Genomic DNA, 22,631 nt, shown 5'->3' with positions numbered 1-22,631 from the left:
TCGCTTTTACTGTCACTCGATTTCAAATGTCAACTAAGCTTGAACAGAGTATCAACGAAGAACGTTTTTTAGATGACGATAGTTATTTCGATGTAACCATCCGTCACAATAAAAATTGAAGCACTTACATGCTCGTTGCAAGCAGATTCGAGCAAATTGGTAGCCTGCTGTGACTACAACACATTGCATTACACAGCATCTCGACTGTTCCTAGTGCTACATAATGATACACTCACGTAATCGTTACACAATTATTATAGTATAAGAATGTACGATGGATGTTCGTTCGATTCGAACGCGCCAACCTAACGTCAATTTTAACAAGCAATTTCGACTTGTGTAGCCTCTTCTCCGAATTGCACGCAAATTTCATTGAAAAATATGAAATACAACGAGCTGTGTACGAAGAATATAGAAAATACCCGAGTCGAAGAAAAATAGAAAGCAGATATTTAAGAGAAACTTAGCGAATATTGTCATAGTTAAATATCTAGCGACTCTTTTAAGAACATGGGCCTTATTAAAAGTTACGATGTTGACTTCGTAAAGCCGTGTACTTTGTACTGCTCTTTGATTCGCACTTGTAATATGCTAATGTGTTATGGTCATTGCGCCAAGCTAAATACCATTTCTTACTCGACGGAGCTTAACATAAATTTCCTGCGTTTTACGGCCTTTAATTGGGTATTGCAATGGACAGGAACGATCACTATTACGACACCGGTATAAAATCATTTCGATAATATGTACTTCACGAGCACGGGCATTAATCGACAATATTTTCAAATTACCAACGATTGAATTTATGTTCTTTTTCTACGAACAATTACTCTCGATGCACTGTTAAAGTTTGCAATTTCGAACGTTGATCGTAGAAATTATTTATGTCATGTTAGTAGCACAATCGGTCATGGGAGAGTAAATAGAAAAGAAAGAGAAATATTCTTTGATACGAAGTTTCGTTTTTGACAACGTGGGGGGTTCGAGTTGGGCATCGTTTTGTTTTTTCGATTTCGATCGTGGCGAACTTCGAGGGGGAAGCCTAGGAAGATTCTCCGTTGTCGCTTTCCCTTTTTAAGTGCGCCATAAATTAATTCTGAAAATGTAACGATGGCCCGAACAGCAATCTCCACACTGGGTGAACTAATCCTCCATTGTTACGTTTCCCGCGGTTGGATATTTGATATGGACTCTGTTTACGAACCCGTATATAGTTCCCTATCGACTGTGGTACTTCCTAGCGTTAACAAAACAATTACTGTTATTTTAAAATATCTACTTTGAATTTTACAGAAACCTAGAAATCGACTGGTTCTAAAAACTAATATAACGCGTTGAAACCCAGTGCATTGATCGAAGAATCAAGGGAAATAATGTCGAGAAGAATGGGTGAAAAAAATAAACGACTAAACAGCGTTTTCCTATCGGAGGCAGGAAACTTTCCAAACGATCCTCGTATTTACTTTCTGCCATTAGTACCGACTGCTGATTCCATTTCCACTTTCTACTGAAACTTTATCTATTAAACGGATGCTCTCCCATCGAAAAAACAAACAAACAAAAGCTGCCAGGGTAGTCGAGAGACTGACCCGCTGAATCGAGAAACTCCCGGGTCCATCCTGCGGGCGCGAGGATCGTAGGACGTCTCGAGCCTGAAAGGCAACTGGACGAGAGAAAGAGAAGAAGGCGATTCGAAGCGGGTAGGAGGTGTGCACACCTCTTACGAGTTTACGAGGCCTACGTCGAGCAGAACGAGCGGACAGTTACCTTTCTGTTTCGAGACAGCGAGGATCTGCTTCCCTCTAACGCGCGGAATTCATCGGTGATCGACACACACTCGTTTCATCAACCCCCTTCGAAGTTTCGTCGACTGTGACGAAGGGTCGAGATAACACGAACGTTTTAATCGTTGCTTCCCGACATCCACCTGGTAAACGTTGGGATTCTTCGTCGAGACTGGTCAGGGACGGTGAACGCTGAGAAAAGGATTTTCCTCGATCGCGGTAAGCTTTCCAATCACAGGGAGCTAGAAAGACTCATCCATCTTTCCCGCAGAATGTCTTTTCACGATCGATCATCAATTTATGTAAAATAATCTTCTCAACCCTTTGAGTTCTAAGGACGGGCAAATTTTCCGATAAAATAATTCGTTGAAAGAATTACGTTTATGGCTAGACGGATCCTTACACAAATTGGTATTTTTATTAATAGAAGTATTGAAATGGGAGCCTCGTAGAGGGTTGTCTCAGCCCCTAAATGTACTTTAACCCCTTAACGTTCATGCTCGAGTCTGACTGCTTTGAAAAACGATATTTGTTTAATATAACAGCTTAAGGGATGACAATATTTGTTTTCCTTCGAATTATACGTTAGATGCAACATTGTAATTAACAAAACCCGCATTTTTATATAGCTTAGAAACAAATCCAATAGAGAGAACTGATCATTCTTGGTTAACCAAAAACATATGAGCGTTAAGGGGTTAAATATTTCTTAAATTTTTCTAAATTTCTAAGTAACTTAGTTGGAGTCTTGTATAATCAATGAACAGAGTTTCCACTAAAATTCTATACTCAAAGGGTTAAAGATGAGTCTTGTCTGCCAAATAATTAAAAATACTGTCTCTGCTCTAAAAAATTTTCCCAAGTATATTTGGTTTTTCAACGATTCAGATCCCAAGTTGAACAATCGCAAAGATCGAGAATTCCAGCATCGATATATGTACTTTCGATTCGATCACCAGTTCGCGAGCTTCCGCGATTGCTTCGTACGATTGGCACACTCGCGATTTTCACCGGCTCGATCGATGGAAATGTTGATTTTTATCGCGTCCGCGGGCTATATCGTTCCGCCGCCGTGAATTAAATTTCGCAATACCGTAGACCACGGGCGCGCAACAATGGTAACGTTTAACGAAACGCGATCAACCTGCCAACTTCCTGCTGGCGTCGACGCGTTATCGTTTCGCGATCGTTCCTCCGCGATTCACGAGAATCTCGTGCTGTTACAGACCTGTCGAGGAGAGCGAACCAACGATGGTTCCGTTGTATTTGTTCGCCCTGCTCGCGTGGGCCAGGGTGCAGGCGATCTCTACCGCCTGGCGACCAGCGTACGCAGCGCCAGCGATCAGCGGCCCGCATCGCGACGGTCCCATTTACGCGACTGGCCCCGGGCAATCTCTCTACGACCTCGAGGCCTCGTCTTTTCTGGGCCAGCGCGACAGATGCGCCCTCTACAAGGTCTCCATGAACCAGCAACTGTACTTCGAGGTATGATCGACGTGATCGAAACTAAACCAGCTTAGAGAAATGTTCTAACGAGGGAACAACGTTAATGAGCTATTGGGCAACTGAGATTATATAATTCGTCGTTGCTTCGTTAAGTACTTATTACGAATTCTTTACTAATTCGCGAGACTTGCAACTAAACAGCCGACACACCGTTTCACATTCTATCTATTCGCGTAGTATCACATTCTTCTGGATCTAGGATCGATTTTTCTGTTTTCTTTTTATGGTACAATGTGTTTGGAGAATTTTGCTTTTTAGATGGAAAGAATAGCGTTGTTATATACGATTAAAAAGTCAATTTATCTACGAAGTCTCGTTAATATTCGGGAATAGCGTATCGTGTAGTCCCTTAGAAATTCTGTTATTCATCTCTAAATTGCACTTTCATACTAGCACTGCTATTAATGATTGATTTACAGCGATGTAAAACTACAATATAACATCATCTTCTATAGCTTTTCATGTGGTTGTGTATACGTATTTACACACGTTTACGTAAACTTAAGATTATTGATCACTTTCTAAGAGTCATCGATTTCACTCGCCGCAATAGTGCACCACATGCGCGACTGGATAATGGACCGATGACGAGATGATACTCAGTCTAAATAAAGACTTTCTTACTCGGAACAGTAACAGTCGAATACTAAAATATTTCTATACTGAGCTATTTATAAAAGTCTCAGTTTGACATCCAAGGGGGGTACGAATTGTTCAACTTTGATTTTAATGTGCTTTCACAGAGTGATAATAGACTTACCTCTTTTGACGTATGCAAAATATTAGACGTAGATACCCAACAGTATTTAATTATTTTACCAATTATCATTTTAATGCATGAGACTCGATCTGATGATCCTTCGTTCACTACATAGTTCTACGTTTATATTACTTCACCACGATGATCTTAAATTACGAAATTCATATCACGATATACATTCGTACATATCAAGGTATGTAACTTTAATTATTTATATCTAAAAAATTGTTGGGTATCTACGCCTAATATTTTGCATACGTCAAAAGAGGTCAGTCTACTATCACTCCGTGAAAGCACATTAAAATCAAAGTCGAACAGTTCGTGTGTTCCCTTGTAAGACCAGTGGTTCTCAACCATTTTTTCTACGTAACCCTATATTCTAATACAAAAAAGAGAATTTTGGTATAATCTTGTGCATATCAAAGTATGTAAGATTAATTATTTATATCTAAAAAATTGCTGGGTATATACACCTAATATTTTACATATATCCAAAGGGACCACTCTACTATCGGTGGTCTGCAAAAGCAAATCAAAATCCAAGTCGAAAGTTCGTGTCCTTCCCTTGTAAGACCAGTGGTTCTCAACCATCTTTTCTACGAAACCTTCTATTCTAATACAAAAAAGAGAATTTTGGTATAATCTTGTGCATATCAAGGTATGTAAGATTAATTATTTATATCTAAAAAATTGCTGGGTATATACACCTAATATTTTGCATACGTCAAAAGAGGTCAGTCTACTATCACTCCGTGAAAGCACATTAAAATTCAAGTCGAACAGTTCCTCCAACAAAAAAAATCTGTATTTCGTGCAAGTATTTTCCTCGTTTCTCCACTGTATGGATTCGAGGACAACGCTTCTCGCTCGGGATGCGTTTCCTGCTTTGGCGCGGAATTTCCTCGGTGGTGTTGCATGCTACGAGGACGCGGCGTCACGGTCGAGGGAGCTCGATTAGACGTCGCGTGTAAAATGACACGAATCCGCGGGCGTCGCAACGAAAGCAGGAGAAAACGCGCGCGAGTACGCCACGCGAGTGACTTCCCCCGACGTTTTGCGCGACGGGATCGACCGACTTTGCTCATCGATCAAGGTTAACGGAAACGAATAAAGACATTCTCCGGGGAGCTGCGTCGAACCGCGTCCGCGAGACCGAGAGACGATCTTATCGCATCGGGCGGAATGCAACCCACGTTCAAGTGCATCGAGCTGTCGCGAAATCGCGGGATAGGAATCGCTTTCTACCTCCGTGGGCCGATTATTCCTCCCGGGAGCAAAGCTCGATTCAGCCACGAGAACGTTGACACTGTTCCGGACGATTGTTCGTCCAGAGACTACGTATCTATTCCATTTACTTTCGTAATATAACATTCACCGGAGACTGTACGCGTTACGAGATAATTAAAAGATTTATTTCTGTGATTCACCGTAGAATGTATTCAATATTGTTCGCTCTTTTTCGACAAGCACGATCATCTTCTCGAAATGTGAATAGTCAACATATAAACAAAGGTTGCTTACAGTGTTTGCTACTCAGTTTTGTCGAAAGAAAATAAAAATATTTGTTAAACTCTAAATATAAATGGTTAAATTGGCCATAAAACAAATGTCTAGATACTTTCGAACGACCAGACGCGGGAGATTGGAATCGACTCGAGAAATTAGGCAATCAGATTTCGAGACATTGTTGCAAGAACGGAGAAAGTGTGAATTATTTTTGTTATATTCGATCCACAATGACGAAAAAGCACCGCAAAACACTCGATGGAAATAAGAGCAGACTTCGCGACGCTTACGCTTCAACGACGCCCGGGGAATGTCGCGAAAAAAAAAGTATTATAATTTTTCTGTTCATCGTGAGCGACGCGTACCTCGGACGATAATAAAAATCGACCATTATCCATCGATAATCGACACCCTTCGAGTGTCTCTTTCGATGGATCGTTCGGTCCATTATAGTTGATTCTCGCAAGTGCTCGAGGGATGCTCGCGCTCAACGAGTATCGAGTCATCGAGAATCGTCAGCTCTTTCTCGTAATACAGAAAATAATCTTCTAGTCACCTTACATTTTAAAACATTAACCAAAGTAATGGCTGAACTAACCAAAAATTGTATTTTTCATATTTAATTTAATAATTTCGATACAACGTTCATTAAATCAAGAGATAAAGTACGAGTTTCATATCGATTACAATCACCGCCAGCTACGTTGTTAATTTATTTCAGCGTTACGGTGATAATACAATAATAATAATTTTAATTCAATTCGATGACGAACGAACACGTAAAACAAGATAATTTTTCCGAATCGAGATGAGAAATATATTTACGAAACATACACTGTGCGAATATAATTCTGGTTTAGCTCAATCGTTATAATTTTCCGTTTCGCGCATCGCAAAATCTGCTGGCCCAATTTTTCATTAATTCAATCCCAAATATGAATTTTTGGGGATGATTAATAGCAGTTATTGATTAGCAGTTATTGTTCAAACTATTATGTCAGAGATAATAGTGTAAAATAGATGGAAATTCGTTACGTCCATGGCCTCTATACCACTCGTCACGGACACTTGGCATAGCAAGATTCTTATATCAAACTATCTGTTGCTATGGACTCGTTCCTTTACCCTGGTCTTGGTCATTCATGCGATTAGGAATGTAAACATAACTCTGCACTATTTATTTACAGTGCAGGTTACATCACACACTAATTGGCGAAAACAGTGAAACCTCTTTTTATTTTTATCGAGTCGAAGCAAAATACACCAATTTTACAATATTATTATAGCTGTCTATCGAAATAACAGACTTCTGTATTCGTTCAGTTATGTCCATTGTGTTTCACTTCTACACTTGTCTAGACGTTGTACGTGAAATTATTCTAATCGTGGAGACTATAATTGATCCAATAAACACATTTTTTAATTTCCAAGTGTCCTTGATTTCGATTTTTGTTGATATTCTTTCTTTATTAGAATTGTACTTTTCGGATCTTAACCTCGACATCATTATACAAACAAACAAACATGATCTTCGCCTTTTACTTTCCCTTTCTTCGGCATTCCCTGGTCATAACGCGGTCATTGCCATATCCCCCAACAGACTAATTTGTACGAAAGACTATCCTGTGTTTGAAAGTAGGATACAATGAACTCGACACGGTTTTTTCGTTAGCGGTAGATTTGAAAAGATCTAAATCATGCTACCAGAAGTAGTCTCGTTGCCAATGAAATCGCGCGTTCGAATGCAGCCTACCAATCGGAAGTCGATGCGTACTTACGCGTTCGTGGTGGTACAGTTTCATTGAAATCTGTGCATCGCTGGGAGAAAGAAAAATCAGTTTCGTATCGGCGGGTAATGCACTACTACGAGTAAAAGGAACTTGCACAATGTCGAGTAGTGTTTGATTAGTACGACTAGCATTCCTTTCAGCACCTCTTTCTTTCTCCATACGATACATTCGATTCAAACAATTCTGCCAACACTGCACAAATAGTCCCGTTCCCAGAGATTTAAAAAATCCTGTGTCTAGAAGTAGACATTCTATTGCATTAACAGATACGTATAGACGTAAAACGATGTTATATGTCGTAGAGTGTTGTAACAGATTCCATGTCCCTTCACGATTCGTCTCTGCAAAATGGAATACATTTACATCTAAATACCCTTATAGATGCAACAAAATGTTTTTAACTCGTATCTCTGCATTCTTTCCAAAGAAATAGAATATTTTTTCTAGTTATTGCTTTCCTGAGTCGATTTGGAGAAACGAGGGAAGCTCGTTGTACAGGAAAATTCAATCAGTATTCTTAATTACTGCATTACATGCGTTTATGTAATCGTTCCTTGGTGGAAATGGAGCTTTTTCTCGTATTACGGGGACAATGCTCCCTGTATGGAGCGACGATGTTTCCCGCTGCTTTCGCGCCATATTGTCACACCGGTTCGATCGACGTTGTATAACGCGTAATCACCATCGAGTAGGAAATTACGGCAAAGACCTTGTTCCAACGAAATCCGTAAACGTCGCGAGAGATCGAACGTCGCTCGCGATCGGACAGGATCGTTGCGTGAAACTCGAAGGTTGCGCAACGAGCCTGAAAGACGGAAATCACTCTTCTGAAATGGGAATCGATTAAGACAGTCTGGTTTTTTGCTCGCGACTGTGTAACATCCGATCGACAGACTGGGAGATTCTACTCCGTGTTCGTGTTCGTGTTCGCGTAATTGGAAAGCTGTTAATTTCTATCGGGACGTTTAACCGCTGTAATATCGCGACTCGCGTTTACTACATCCTGCGATAAACTTCCAATCGATCGAAACACGACGGGTTTGTCACTAGAACACTTCGAATATTAACACTTTGACTGCCACATCACCCATATATGGGTGACAGGATTTACCATTATGATGCTAGAAAAATTAATTCTCAAGTTAAGACGTCCGGGGGAATGAATTTTTATAGAATTTGTGAACTTTAACAAGGTTACGAAAATAAGTACCAGCACAAATTTTAGGTTATGTACAATGGTCTAAAATCAAAATTTTACTTTTGCAGAATATTATACGGTTTTGATCTGGCAGTGAACGTGTTAAACGAAAAAATACCATTAAACGGTAAAGCAGAATGCAATTAATTTCATCACGAGCGTGATAAATCCTTTTCCATGTTTGGCAATATCGAAATTGTAAATTGTACTTCAACAATATGAATTTGAATGCTTCTATTTATTAACTAACTACAGAGAAAATAAAATTGTCCTTTTTTTTATTTTGAATATGTTGGTTTTTGGTTCTCACTTTTTAGGATAATGACATTAATGCTGATTACAAAACTTCCTTGTTTCTTCGTATCACGCGACGATCAGATACTTTCTCGCCCAGGCGGAAACCCTCTATTCGATTAGTCTCAACTTTCACACAAATCGAAGTGTTGCAATAAAATTTAGCAGACTCGCAGTTCGATCCTCGTATTATTAAGTAACACGTAAACGTTTCGACAAACAGAATATTCCCAGGAGTCACCTTACTTTCCAAACCGTCGCTTCGTAATTTTTTTTTTTTATTAATCGACATATTCGCTGCATCGAAATGTCAAACCAACGATGAAACAGATAATTTGTCGTCGTTAGAAGGGGAGAGTAATGCATCGACGGAACGGGAAAAGAAGTTAACGCATGTAAAAGGAACTCGAGGCGCCGGTCGTCGGGTTCCCTTTCACGGGCATCTTTGATCGAACACGCTCAACGAAAAGAATCACGTGCAAGTAAATGACGAGTAATTTAAACCAGCCACGTTTGGAAGATCGGTAATCGATGTCGTGATCAATTATCTCGTTAAAAAGTTGGCGATTAACTACTCTGGAATGGCAAATTGGATTCCAGCGGATCCTGGTCTAATTTCTCGTGTTTGTATTTCGTAATAGAACATCCAAGTGACAGGACAATCATTCATCATACACTTATACTAATCTACCGAGGTATACATGTGTCTATAATCATGTAAAAATAGTTTTTAATTTTCTTTATAAAATCCAATGCAGCAAATTCTTCAAACATCCAAACGTACCTTCATAAGGTTTTCACACCAAATAAAATAATTGTAAATTATTTTGATTAATAGAAATTTTTAGAAGTTTTAAGTTTTCTTCGGAATATCCGACGTTTCGATGCACCAACGTGGCATCTAATGACGGAAGGGCGATGTTCTAACTTTTTACTTTCGAGCACCGTTATGTAACGTCTGTCGTTTTTGTTCCGCAGTACATTCAGTACAAGATCGACCTGCCTAGCATAAAGGAGTTCACTCTGTGCGCGTGGACCAAATTCAACAACCACACGAACGACCATCCTATATTTTCGTACGCAGGTGAGGATCGAGCGACTGTTTCTTTTTCCTTTCACCCTGTTGATTTTTTTTTTTTACCCCTTGCATGCGAGAATGGGAATCGAGGAAGCGAAAGCTGGTCGGAGTTTTTCGATCAGCGTGATTCACCGCGTGGGACGGCAAAAATGAAATCTGCATTTAACGCGAGTATTACACTGGCACGGTTATAAATGGAAGTGAATATTTTCATAATTCAAGTTAATTAAATCTTTCAAAGTAAATTGTAAGTTCACTCTTTGCGGAGAAATAGCAACACCTCTGTTCGACGCTTGAACGAGAGAACTATAGTGGTGCAAGTCTGACATACTGTGTTTCGAAACAATTGGCCATATATACCAAGCCGTGAGATTAAGTCGTTGAACGCACGGTCTTTTATGTTAACGAATAACGATTATGGGATGATCGTAACGATAACGATCAAGATTATTATCTTTCTAAAAAGGGGGAAAAGACTAATGGTTTTATCACGATGGTATATACTATTATCTACTGCTTCTCGATTGCAACAGATGCGACATTCGAAGTGGAATTGATAAAATAGCTTCATTTTTTAGTAGATCTTGATTTTTTTTCTGAGCAAAAATAATATTGATACCTGATACAAATTTTCCCCAGAAAATCGAAACAATAACATTCAAATCACGTTACGACACACACAACAACAAATTTACATCCATTCCCTTTTGAATTGTTCGTATTTAAAGTGAATTTTTCATTTCTTTCTATCCATGTTTAATCACAGACGCGATATTCGAAATAACAGACTAATAACAGACATGATATTCGCCATGACTGGAACAAAGAGGCAAATGATTAAATACACGCGATTGCTTTCTTTTTTTTTTAAACATGACAGGATACTCTTTCTTTTCTCAGAGGCACGTTCCAAAGGCAATCGTTACTTTGTTGTTAACAGAAATAGTTTCGTTAGCGCGTACGATGTTATTTTAAAGTTGATGAGTATCTTTTAATCTCAGACTTACAAGAAATAACACACAATTGTTATTTTCAATAATACTTTATCACATTTTATGCTCCGTGCTTTTTATACTGGCTGATATTCGTGTTTAAAAGGTGAAAACTACCCCCCAAGTTATCGACGAAATTATTTAAAGAATCGAGGTTCCTTTTTCACCCAATCCCTCAATTTTTATTTAGACCTTTAAACTCAAATATTTGCATACCCGACGTTCTCTTCCCCCACAGTCTTTTCATCCCCAGGTTACAGCGATAGTTATCATCGTTCAAACACGAATATTCCAAATCAATGGAAACAAAACCCCCGTCCAATCGTAAACGATTTATTTCCGTGCCAAGTTCCATCAAAATCAGAAATACTCGATCGTGTTAAGTTCTCAAATCGGGTCAAAGGTCGCGTTAAATTATTCGGTGAACCGTACGTCGTGCATCCACGTGTTCCAGCCTCTGTTCGCCGCAACGCGTTCGCGATCCCTGCTCCCGATTCGAACATTTATTCGGAATTCCCCGTGATCGCGTAACCGTTAATTATCGCTGGATTTCCATAAATATTCTCGGAACGCGAGTTTCGCGAAGAAAACCGGCAATCGCGTTAATTCACCTCGAACGGCCATCACCCCTTTCCCTTCCCGCGTTCTGATTTCTGACTAAACGATACGAACCCGATTTCGACTTAATTTTCTCACGTTCGGTTTCGCAAGTCGGCGATCAACCGCGAGGGATACTCTCATGGGTGGCTAACACCGCCAGGAGCTCCTACTACATGATGAACATCGACGGCCACAACTTGTACAGATTGAATTATCCGCTGCGATTGAACAAGTGGTATCACTCCTGCCAAAGCTGGAACGGCCGCACAGGAGAGTGGCAGATCTGGGTCAACGACGAGCGCGTAGGTCGCGGGTTCAACAACAGGGTAAGCGCGCACCACCGGTCTCTATTCATCTTAATCCTTTGGTTGCTGCGAGTGCTTACGTACGCACCGTCGATCACTACACTCGCAACGTTAAACGCATACAGGCGTTCAAAATGTATAGACTGGACCAAATAACTTTGTAGGTTATTACAATCGGTGGTTTCTTATTGTGTAATTCGTTTTATAGTCTCTTCCATTTATAGAAGCATTCGAAACCACCGCAATATGAACCCCATACGTGATTCGTAAGCTAAACAGTCGTATATTTCCCAACTTAGGGGTCCATTCAAAACCACACAATATTTCCCTGTGATATTCTTTTCTAACTCCAACCATAGCTAAGATACATTAATGATTCTTAAAATGAATCCTATACGTGATTTGTAAGCTAAACATTCGTATCTCTCCCAACTTATAACTCCATTCGAAACCACACAATATTTCCCTGTGATATTCTTTTCTAACTTCAACCATAGCCAAGATACATTAATGATTCTTAAAATGAACCTTACATGTGATTTGTAAGCTAAACATTCGTATCTCTCCCAACTTAGGGGTCCATTCAAAACCACACAATATTCCCCTGTGATATTCTTTTCTAACTCCAACCATAGCTAAGATACATCACTGATTCTTAAAATGAACCCTATACATGATTCGTAAACTAAACACTTGTATCTCTTCCAACTTGTGGGTTCATTCGAAACCACTCAATTTTCAACTGTGATATTCTTTTTTAACTTCAACCATAGTCAAGATACATCAATGATTCTCAAAATGAACTCTATATGTGATTCGTAAACTAAACAGTTGTATCTCTACCAACTTGTGGGCCCATTGGAAACCACTCAATTTTCAGCTGTGATATTCCTTTCTAACTCCAACCATAGTTACGATTCTTAAAATGAACCCTATATGTGATTTGTAACTTGAATATTTGTATCTCTCCCAACTTATAACTCCATTCGAAACCACACAATATTCCCCTGTGATATTCTTTTCTAACTTCAACCATTGCTAAGATATATCAATGATTCTTAAAATGAACCCTATACGTGATTTGTAACTTGAACATTTGTATCTCTCCCAACTTATAACTCCATTCGAAACCACACAATATTCCCCTGTGATATTCTTTTCTAACTCCAACTCCAAGATACATCGATGATTCGCAAAATGAACCCCAGAAGTGATTAAGTCGATTTAAAAAACGATACCGGGATGCCAGAATATAAAGGCAATTCCGGGCCTCGACGCTATCGCCGCGTACAAAGCACACAGCGATGTTCATTTTAAGAATCATTACCGCGAACCGTTCATTGCTCGAAGCCAGTTCCAGTTTCGTGTTGCGTTCTCGCGGAACGGTGACCGTGAAAGTGCGACGTCGTTCGCGGAAAATGAAAAGGCGCGCGGAGCGACGCGAAAGGAACGAAGTTCGCTTTTTGCGCGGCGCGTTCTAAATTCCCGCGCGATGACGTTCTTGGGGGAAAAAGATCGCCAGCATCCGGATAACTTTTCGAAGCGCGCCGGAGGATTCACCGCGGAGGATTTCCGGCGCGGCGTCGAGCAGAGAACGCGCTTTCACGACGTTACGTTACGATTGCGGATCACGCTTGCCCTCGATAAACAACCAATGCCAGGGTTTCTCGGATATGTGTATCGCGTTTATCGTTTTCGCGTCGCGTTCTCGAAAGTCGGCCCCGTATAGCTTGACAGACCGCGGTCGAGTAGAAAGCGATCTTCGGAAGCGGTGCTCGGTTCGAGGCCGATTCCACATACACACGTTCGACGCATTTCTCCGCCAACCGTTCGAACCCTGTTCGGCCTGTTTCTTGCGTAAGATCCTCTGTCTTTGCCAGAGCGATGCAAATCGCTCGAGGAATTCTCTCGCTGAGGCGGTTTCTTGGCTAGATTGCTTTCCGGAACTTTACAACTACCGTTTCGCGCAGAAGTCATTCAACAAGGCCGCGCGTCTGACTCGGCAACGAGGCTTTGCACAATCATAGAGCTGGAAAACCGTGAAGACGATAATCATGGGCACGATTTGTTTACTTGTTACTGGGAATTAGACATTTACGAAAAAGAAAACAGTATGTTGGGTCTACAAATTAAATCAAATTCAACTATTTTCCCGCGATATTGGCGTCAAGACCAACTTTTGATCCTGCGATCGACACAATTTTTTAAAAACCGCAGCGAGCCCATCGAGCACCACGTCAGGCACTGTATAATAAAAATTAATTAAATAATTATTAAATTCGTTTTTTTTAAAAAAAAACAGGTATCGATAAAAACGAATAATGATTTCCAAAGATCTCGATTTATAAAATCCACGCGGATTTCCTGCTACAGAGCGAATTCTTGCTTCGAACCGAATCCGTCGAGGCATCGATAGGGGAACCCATCCGCGGCAGGATTTCGTCTCCGTTATTGGTTTCAGCGGTTATCGAAAAACGTTGAAACGAGAGTGGAATCGGCAGCCTCGCGTCGAGCGATAAATGGATAAACGTAATCGAAGGAGAGAATGCACGACGAAAGGAATTTTATTTCGATAGGTTCTCCTACCCGCGTCTCGCGAAGGCAAAAATCGATTCGACGCGACGAAAAACGGGAATACCTTCGAAACGAACGCGATACGACGTTATTAAAATATTATTTCGCCTATGTACCGTTACGAGAGAGAATTATCAATCTCGCGTTAATACGTTCCATTTACTCGATTACGAATGATATATTTAAGTATTTCAGACAAAACGCGATATTTCTTTCACTAGTTGCTTCGATCATTGACGTTTATTTTGTATTATACTCGATATACATTCTATTTATACGCCTTCTTCTTGAACAACGGGGTTAAATAAGTGGAGTGACAGCGTTAAGTAACTTTTTTTTCGCGGTTCCTTCCAAAGAGTTCTCTTTCTCCGTACGAAATTGGTAGAAATACATTTCGCACGCTGAAATACGCCGACGCCGAAATGGGACTGTGGGAAAATGCATCGAAAATGACAAGCAACAGGCTGACCCAATTTTTTGCTTGACGTGGAGACGAATGTTTGTGCATGAAACTAATCAAAATTCTTGGATATCGAGCGCATGTAAGCACCGCCAGCGCCAGCGGCTCGACCGCTATGAACAATTAATTTCGCTCACGTTTACTTTCGTGTCAGCTGGTCGGTCACGTCATCAAAGGCGGTGGAATAGCAATCACTGGACAAGAACAACGACAACTGGGCGGTGGCTTTTTGGAGGGAGACGGAGCACCTAAGGGTAAGATAGCTGTTCTGTAATTACTCGTTTGTCTGCACGTCATTAACCGCAATATTGCAAAGCTCGTGTCAGGTTTCTTACGTGGTCTTATAAATACGAGCTCCGAAGGATCGACAAACTGTCCCTGTTACGATCATTACACGAGTATACCTTTTCCATAACCATCGTTACTTTGACAATTACTTCGTGTTTGTTACTGGAATTTCTGTACCTTTAATTCGATAATTAATAAATGAATAACTTGATCGAAAGTTACATCGAAAAGACAAAAATTTGATGAAAAGATAATGAGGATACTTTTAACTCTTCGTCTCTTCATATTTTATCACTTTGATCACAAAAGGTCTATATATACGTTCTCTCAAGTTTATCAGGTTTATTATGTTTATTAAGTTTACTACGAAAGGCGTGAAAATTAAATGAATATCGCTTTGTAGGAGCCGGTGGTTACCTAGGAGAAGTGACCATGGTTCAGCTATATAGTGTTGCTCTGACTGCCGGAAAGGCTCATAAAGATCATAAACATCATCACGCCCATCATTATGAACACGATACGAGCAATAATACGCCCAGGCCAATGCTTCGTCCACCCGCGACGCCGCCTCCACCACATCCTTTCCTCACCGGAGGACAAATTAACACACAGGTAAGATATACGTCAACGTCTCGACGTACGATTAATTCCAAATAATTTTTCAAATGTACGCTATTTAATTTTGTTTAAATTTGTTCGTAAAAGGAATGACCACAAAAAAGAACAGATTTGTTTTACGAATACCTGGCCAATATAAAAATGTGATGATTTTAATGTATGAGACTTGATCACGAGTCAGACTCGTCATTGTGAAACTTGATATCGAGATCTTGTGACGAGTCAGGCTCGTATATTGTAGGACAAAGGGTTAATATCTGATGTGCCAAAATGGATCGAATTGAAATTCTGAGCAATTTTGCAGGATATCCAAATAATTCAACATACATCATGTTAGGTGCTATTAAAAACGCAAAAATTAAATAGGTTTCATCTGTATAAAATGCAAATATATCAACCATTAATCGAAGACGAAGAAAGACAAATTTTCTATTTTATTAAATATTCAATATGTAAATAAAACTATAGGTTCTCATTTGAAAAAAAAACAAGGTTACCCTTCATATAACCTTGAGACTGAAGTTAAACAAAAAAAAATAAAATTGTCGTGTCTTTCCTTTCTGAAACCAAGTATTTGAAACTTCTGTATTTAACATTTTTTTCAGTGTGTTGTTTTCGAGATATTTAGATTTGAAGTTTTCGAATGAACGTCCCGCTGTTCGAAGAGTACTTTTTTATTATTATTGGAACGTTTGTCTCTATGTTGATCGAACGGGTTTACAAAATGCTGAGAGTCGGTTGATTTACAGGTGAAACTGAACCCCGGTACGCCGTTGCAGATCGTTCAGGGCGGAGTCACTTTGCGACATCCTAGCCTGGTTCCCCGGAACCCGCCGCCGCAGCCGCTTCCGCCCGTGAATCCCGAATCCATCTCGTCCGCGTTCCCCTTGCAATCTTCGCAATTCTTTGGCAGCCTGCAGCCCGCCGCGGGCCTGCATCCGACGAATGGGCTAACCGACGCGGGGGCGAGCTTCGCGGACGGTCCCTACCGCAATCTTTTCAAGAGGGAGAAGGATTCGTCGAGCGATGAAAGTACGAGCGGAGAATTGGACGCGAGCCTCGAGGTCCCGACGAAGAAGAGAGAAACGCAAGAGGCCACCGTTGGCGAACGATCGGACGGCAAGGTAAGCGAATCGTCCAACAGGAACCGTTCAATCCCGACTCGACGATCCTCCAGATTTTATTACCGCGCAATTAAGCGGATTCGAGGCCCCAAGGCGATCGAGGACGACGATAAATGGAAAATCCACGATGGATTTTTATTTATTGTCGTCTAGTCGCCGTAGACTTGTAAGGATTCGTAGCTAGATTGAAAGCTGGCCAATTTCTGTTCATTGTGCACTTTGTACACCGCCATATATCGAATATTCTTGAAAAAAAGAGAGGCAATAAATTGATGTTTGTTTTGTGGGTCGAAAGGTTCTCGAGATGTCATATGTATATCTTAGAAAATTTCGTTTCTGTTTATTTATCGTTGATGAGTCCTGCATAGATGAGAACATTTCTTTCTACGAAGCAATTAACCTCTATTATAATTAATAGGAATTTCAGAAACGTCACTGAGTGTATAACGTCGAAATGATTTTAAAAATACACATAGGAGACAGCATAAATTCGTGAGCGATCAGTACTTTAACTGCGCGCAGAAAATTTACAAACTGTATCAAAATTGTTTAATTTTCATCGGATAGAGGATAAAACGTTCTTGAAATTTTGTATCAAGTCGATACCGTAGTTAATTCCGGAGATAACAATTATTTACGGAAAAATGGCATAGTAATTATGCAAACACCCTGTATACAGATTTAAATTCATTTTTAATTAAATGAAAAATTTATAATCGAGTCTTATCGCGCACCAGTCGTATGATCGATAGGAATTGCTCTAACTTCTTTGGGTATATAACGTCGAAGTAAATGTCAAAATAAACATAGAAGACGGCATAAAATATAGTAGTTGGTATAGTCATCGGATAGAGAAGGAAATGCCCTTTAAAATGAGCGTTTGTACAAGGCGATAGCGTTATTAGTTCCGGAGATATAGCGATTTTAGTTTCAAGTCGATGCGGTGGCTAGTTACGGAGATATAAGGGTTCGAAGCACTTGCGTATTTTTCATTGATCCGCACTAAGCTCGACGAAATTCTCGGAACTGCTACGCACTCGTAGTAGATAGTAAATTCTCGGAAATACTATGAGTTCCCGGTCACGATCTTGGGGTAGGTCAGCACGACGCGCGAGCGAGAGAGAGGCCCTAGCGTAAGACGGAGACAGAGATAGTGGAATTTAAAAATGACCTTTTACATAAATTACGATATCTCGAAAACGGAAAGTCCGATCGACATAATTCAAAAGCCATTTTAAAGGGTAGGCTTTGCCGCTTCTAACGTACGTGCATTTTCAGGTGACGTTCGTGCCGGAGACGAATTCGGAGAGTACCGAGAGCGATAAGAAACTGGAGAAACGAGATTCCGATAAGAAGAAGAGAGGATTGGTGCAGCTGGGCGACGGACTGATCCTGGACGACGGATACATCTCCCAGGGTCTGGACAACGAGTATTTCTCGGGATTGACGAACTTTGGTCTCCAATTACCAAAATATGAGAACAAGGACGACGAAAGGGAACCCGCTGAGGCGGAGGTCAGGATGATAATGGACATATGCGACGGTTGCGCCGAGGATCCGTTCGCCAAGGTGTTGATCATGGCTTGGAGATCGGTTCCCAAGAAACTGTACTCCGGTGCTCTGCATCTTCCAGCCAAGCAGGCGTGCAAGGCGTTTTAACGACGAGCAACCGACTGAAAGAGGAGACGCGTATCGCAGTTTCCGGATCAGCCAAATCCCGGGATTTGCTCGTCATCGACCCCAACGATTTACGTTCATCGACGGGTCTCGACGGCTATCGCTTAAACAGGATCTCTCCTACGCGTTCGCGGGCTCGTGGTCATCGAATCCTGGACATTAGCTCGATTACGCGACTGCTCGCTCGCCGGGGATCGGTGTTCGATTACACCGAGAGGATCGCGCTTAGAAACGCGTACGAATCGTATTTATTTTCATAGGATAGGTCCGTCGTTGCGTAACATCCGCAATGTGCTACGAGTAACAGTATTATGTATCGAAAAATCGAGGGGAATGAAGCAACGGGAGGCGCCAACGACGAAGACATTTTTCCAACAACGTTACGGGACTCACCTTGCTCTTGTGGATGTGCTGATGCTGGTACTCGCTGTCGAACTCTGGCTCGCTGAAGTAGCTTTGGTCTTCCCAGTGCGGGGGTAGTCCCAGAGGCGCGTTTCCGGGTATTTCCAACGGTCCTGGCATCCCCGTCACGCCGTCGGTGCTCTCGAAAAGTCTCAAGACGCTGCGGTCTCGAATGTCTTTCAAATGAGATCTGGAATCAAAATGGACGCGTCTTCGTCGATACGTGTTCGCGAAAAGGGGAACGAGATTTCGGCTACCGTCGTGCAACGATTCGATCGTACGATCAGTTTTCTTCTTAGGATATAAGGGCATTGTTCGGGGAACAATAGTTATTTAATCGACGATGGGAACGTCTAAAGTTTAGGAAAATGGAGTACTCGTAAAACTGTTAAATAATTCAGCAGCTTCTGAATATATTTCGAAACAATATAAATGAAAGGGGTAAAGTTGTAATTGTGTACGTGTTATTAAAGTAATGTTATTAAAGATTGGAAAGTTAATTTGGATGATTGAAATAATAGAACAATAGAACTAGTTTGTTCTTTCTTAAGACCCGTTTCGAAGAAACTAAAGCAAATTTTGTATAGTAATTTTAGTATTAGATTTTACATAAGTGTATATATTTTTGAATTTCTGTCACATAGTTAACATCATTAATCGAGTATTCCGTTTCGCTAGTTCTTTCAAATATTTCTGTAAATTTTACTAAACAATTGCTTCGCATTTAGGCCATCGACGAAGTCGATGACGAAACACATTAAGTAGGTTAGCAGTATCCGCTATGATATCCCGACACTTAGACGTGTTTATTATAAACCTGTCATCTCGTGTCAATTAAATAACTATTGTCCCCCGATAGTATCTACATGTATATAGAGCGAGTCTGGAAATTCTAATTTCACGTTGTACAGGAGACAAGTACCAAGAATGATTAATTAAACATTTCGTAACAGTTCTCGCGTATCGTCTCAAGAAAAAAAAAATGGAATGAAATTTCACCCCTTCAGGAATATTCTAGGCACACGTACGCGTGAGTTTAATTTATAAATTGCTTGTATTTGAATTGTATAACATCGGATAAAATTAGTATTTATTTAAGAACGAAGTAACGCGTTCGTGAAGTGGATAAATAAAGGCGCAGAGTAGTGTTAGGTGATGGTAAATTAGTACCTAAGATCCTCGAGCTCGTAGAACATGTTCTTGTTGCTGTCGTGTATGTAAACCTTGACGTGCGGACTGTCTAGATATTCCATTGTAAGTTGCTTCGGGAAGCTTCTGACAAAGAGAGCCTTGACGGTGTCTATGCTCGTGATTTCGTTGGGCAGAAGCGTCCGTTTCGTCTCGTTCCTATACTGCAGGAACACTAGACCTAAGGGATCGTCCACAGAAACGCATCGTTTCGTCAGGTATGTCCGACAAGGGCATGGAGCAGCGAGGCAGCAACATGATGCTCCTAATTCTATTGCGGGTCGTGAGTTACCTAATGATCGCTCCAGAGTCTTGCTGGGGGTCCGTACGACGGGGAGGCTGCTTCTTTGTTTGCCGCCCCGTCGGAATCCGGTGCTAGATGTCTCCACCTCGGACATGATGCCCGGGTCGTCATCGAACAACATCGTCGAGGAGGGTGGTGGAAAACCGCGCGGGAGAGGCGACTGAAAATACAAAATATTCCGATCAGCTTACGTCCTTCAGCGTCCTCCATTGTCGCCTCGACGGTGAACATTCTCGAATCGAATGCAGGGAGCCTTTACCATACGGAGGAACGCTTTTCAAAACGTATACGAACTACAAAGTCTACGGATTCCTTAATCGCGATGAGTTCATAGAAAATTAATTACCAAAGTATTGATTTGCTTTGATTTGCGTTACACCTCGAGTGATTTGGTAGTTTAATCCCCAACCTTAGGGCAGAGTATGAAGTCGAGTAAGATTTAATATTATATTTTACGAGTACCTTAATATAAAAATGTTATAAGATCTGTAATGTTTAGTTGGTTTAACTTTTTATGTCAACGTGCCCGTAAATTACTAAAAAGCCAAATAATCCCAGGTTAATCGTTTTCGATGGATTTTCGAAAATTCGCGGCAAGCTAAAGTAAATATGTGCTGTGGCAAGCGCTACGTACTGTAAATAAAGCCCCCAATACAATGCGGAGTTACAAAATCTCTGGACAAATACCATATTGTTTACGACTATTGATATTCCTTGAATGCTCGTGCGAGCCCATGTTTCACACGTAATTATCTCTGCTGCGAAATTTTGTGTCAGACTCGACACCAGTAAAGTGGATAATTCTCGAATCGGTCTATATTCCCATAAAATTATCATGATTGGAATTAAAATTTGTTTAAAAACTTCATACTCTTCTAAAAGACAGGATACAGGGTCACAAGACCGCACTGTACCTTCTCACTATAAATTGTTTCTTCGTTTTTGAGAAAACTGAGTTTGAAAATTTATTGGCTATGCGTGCAGTACGGGCTCGAGTCGGACATCGACGGAAAATCGTTGGAAAATCGTCTTCAGGCGTACGTGCGTTCAAAAAATTTTCGAACTCAATTATCTCGAAAACGAAGCCTTCGAAGGACCGAAAGTTATTCTTGTATCTTTTTCAATTCATCTTTAATTTTCCAACGAATTATCAGAACGGTAATATTAATATTCTAGGTTCAAATAAATGAGAAACTTTTCAAGAACAGATGAAACTCGTAACGCAATATTTATTAGCGATATTTCCAATGATCTTCCATGGAAGTCGATGGTCACCAAAAACTTTCAATAATTTCTTTTCAAATCAGAAACGAAAGATTATAAATTTCAACAAAAATAGAATTATGAAACCATAGTGATGTGAATGTCTTAAAATTAAGAAATTGAAGCATGTGTATTTTTACTAGTTCAAAAATAACTGACCAGTGACCCGCGACTCTGATCTCTCGCGATGTAAAATCGATCCGGCGTCGAAAAGCGTTCGTCCTTATCGTAAACTCAGCTAAGAGGTAAAATAACGGCAACGACGAGAGACGATGAAAAATAGTCGCATGCTCTCGTGCTATTCGAAACGGTACAAGGCGTCGTAGGGAAGGTGAAGTATCGAAAAATTACCTTTCTCTGGCGAGACTTGGTCCCCATCTGTTAGCGGCGGCACGTACACGGAAACACACACACACAAGTAAACCAGTTAGATGTATATATGCATGGAACAGAAAAAAAAGGGGATTTCGATGGAGATGTACTTTCGTGAGGTAAGAGAGAAACGATGCGATCGATCGATCCCGGCGTCTTCGATCCATATGGCCAAGCCCGGATTAGAGGGTGAGTCCTGCAAAAGTCTTTACACCAGAGATGGGGAATCTGCGGCCTTTCGAGCTGTCCAGCGAGACCTTTTAGCATATTTTCTCAATTACGTGTCTTTCTTAAAAAATTCTACATTCCCAAACGCGGTATATTTGAATTAATTTAAACCCTTCAAACGGTAATGCTAAAAAGTTACCGGTCCGTTCTCTTCATTCGTCGACGAAACGTGGAAGGGAAAACCCGTTGGTTAAAATAATCATTTTGCTCGTTTATGAATTTCTAAAATTATACATATACCGGGGATCATTAATTCTTGCGTTCCAAGAGTTATTATTATTGTTCCAGGAGTAAATCCGGATCGTGTAAACGTAGTATAG

The 22,631-nt window shown here is 40.6% G+C and overlaps 1 protein-coding gene across 1 annotated transcript in view; it reads right to left on the bottom strand.

Moving 5' to 3' along the window:
- The window catches only part of LOC122403398, a 201,573-nt gene that overhangs the window by 53,364 nt on the left and 125,578 nt on the right, over positions 1-22,631 (bottom strand). Inside the window, exons 6-9 of the mRNA XM_043406900.1 lie at positions 22,063-22,089; positions 20,437-20,608; positions 20,127-20,325; positions 18,948-19,146 (exon numbers count right to left, since the gene is read on the bottom strand). Of these exons, the coding sequence (XP_043262835.1) occupies positions 18,948-19,146; positions 20,127-20,325; positions 20,437-20,608; positions 22,063-22,089 (597 nt within the window). The remainder of the gene's footprint in view (positions 1-18,947; positions 19,147-20,126; positions 20,326-20,436; positions 20,609-22,062; positions 22,090-22,631) is intronic.

The sequence above is a fragment of the Colletes gigas genome, unplaced genomic scaffold (assembly GCF_013123115.1).
Source record: "Colletes gigas isolate AHSC1104 unplaced genomic scaffold, ASM1312311v1 Colletes_gigas_Sc00051, whole genome shotgun sequence".
NCBI lineage: Eukaryota > Metazoa > Arthropoda > Insecta > Hymenoptera > Colletidae > Colletes > Colletes gigas.
This window is presented reverse-complemented; position numbering and strand designations above follow the sequence as displayed.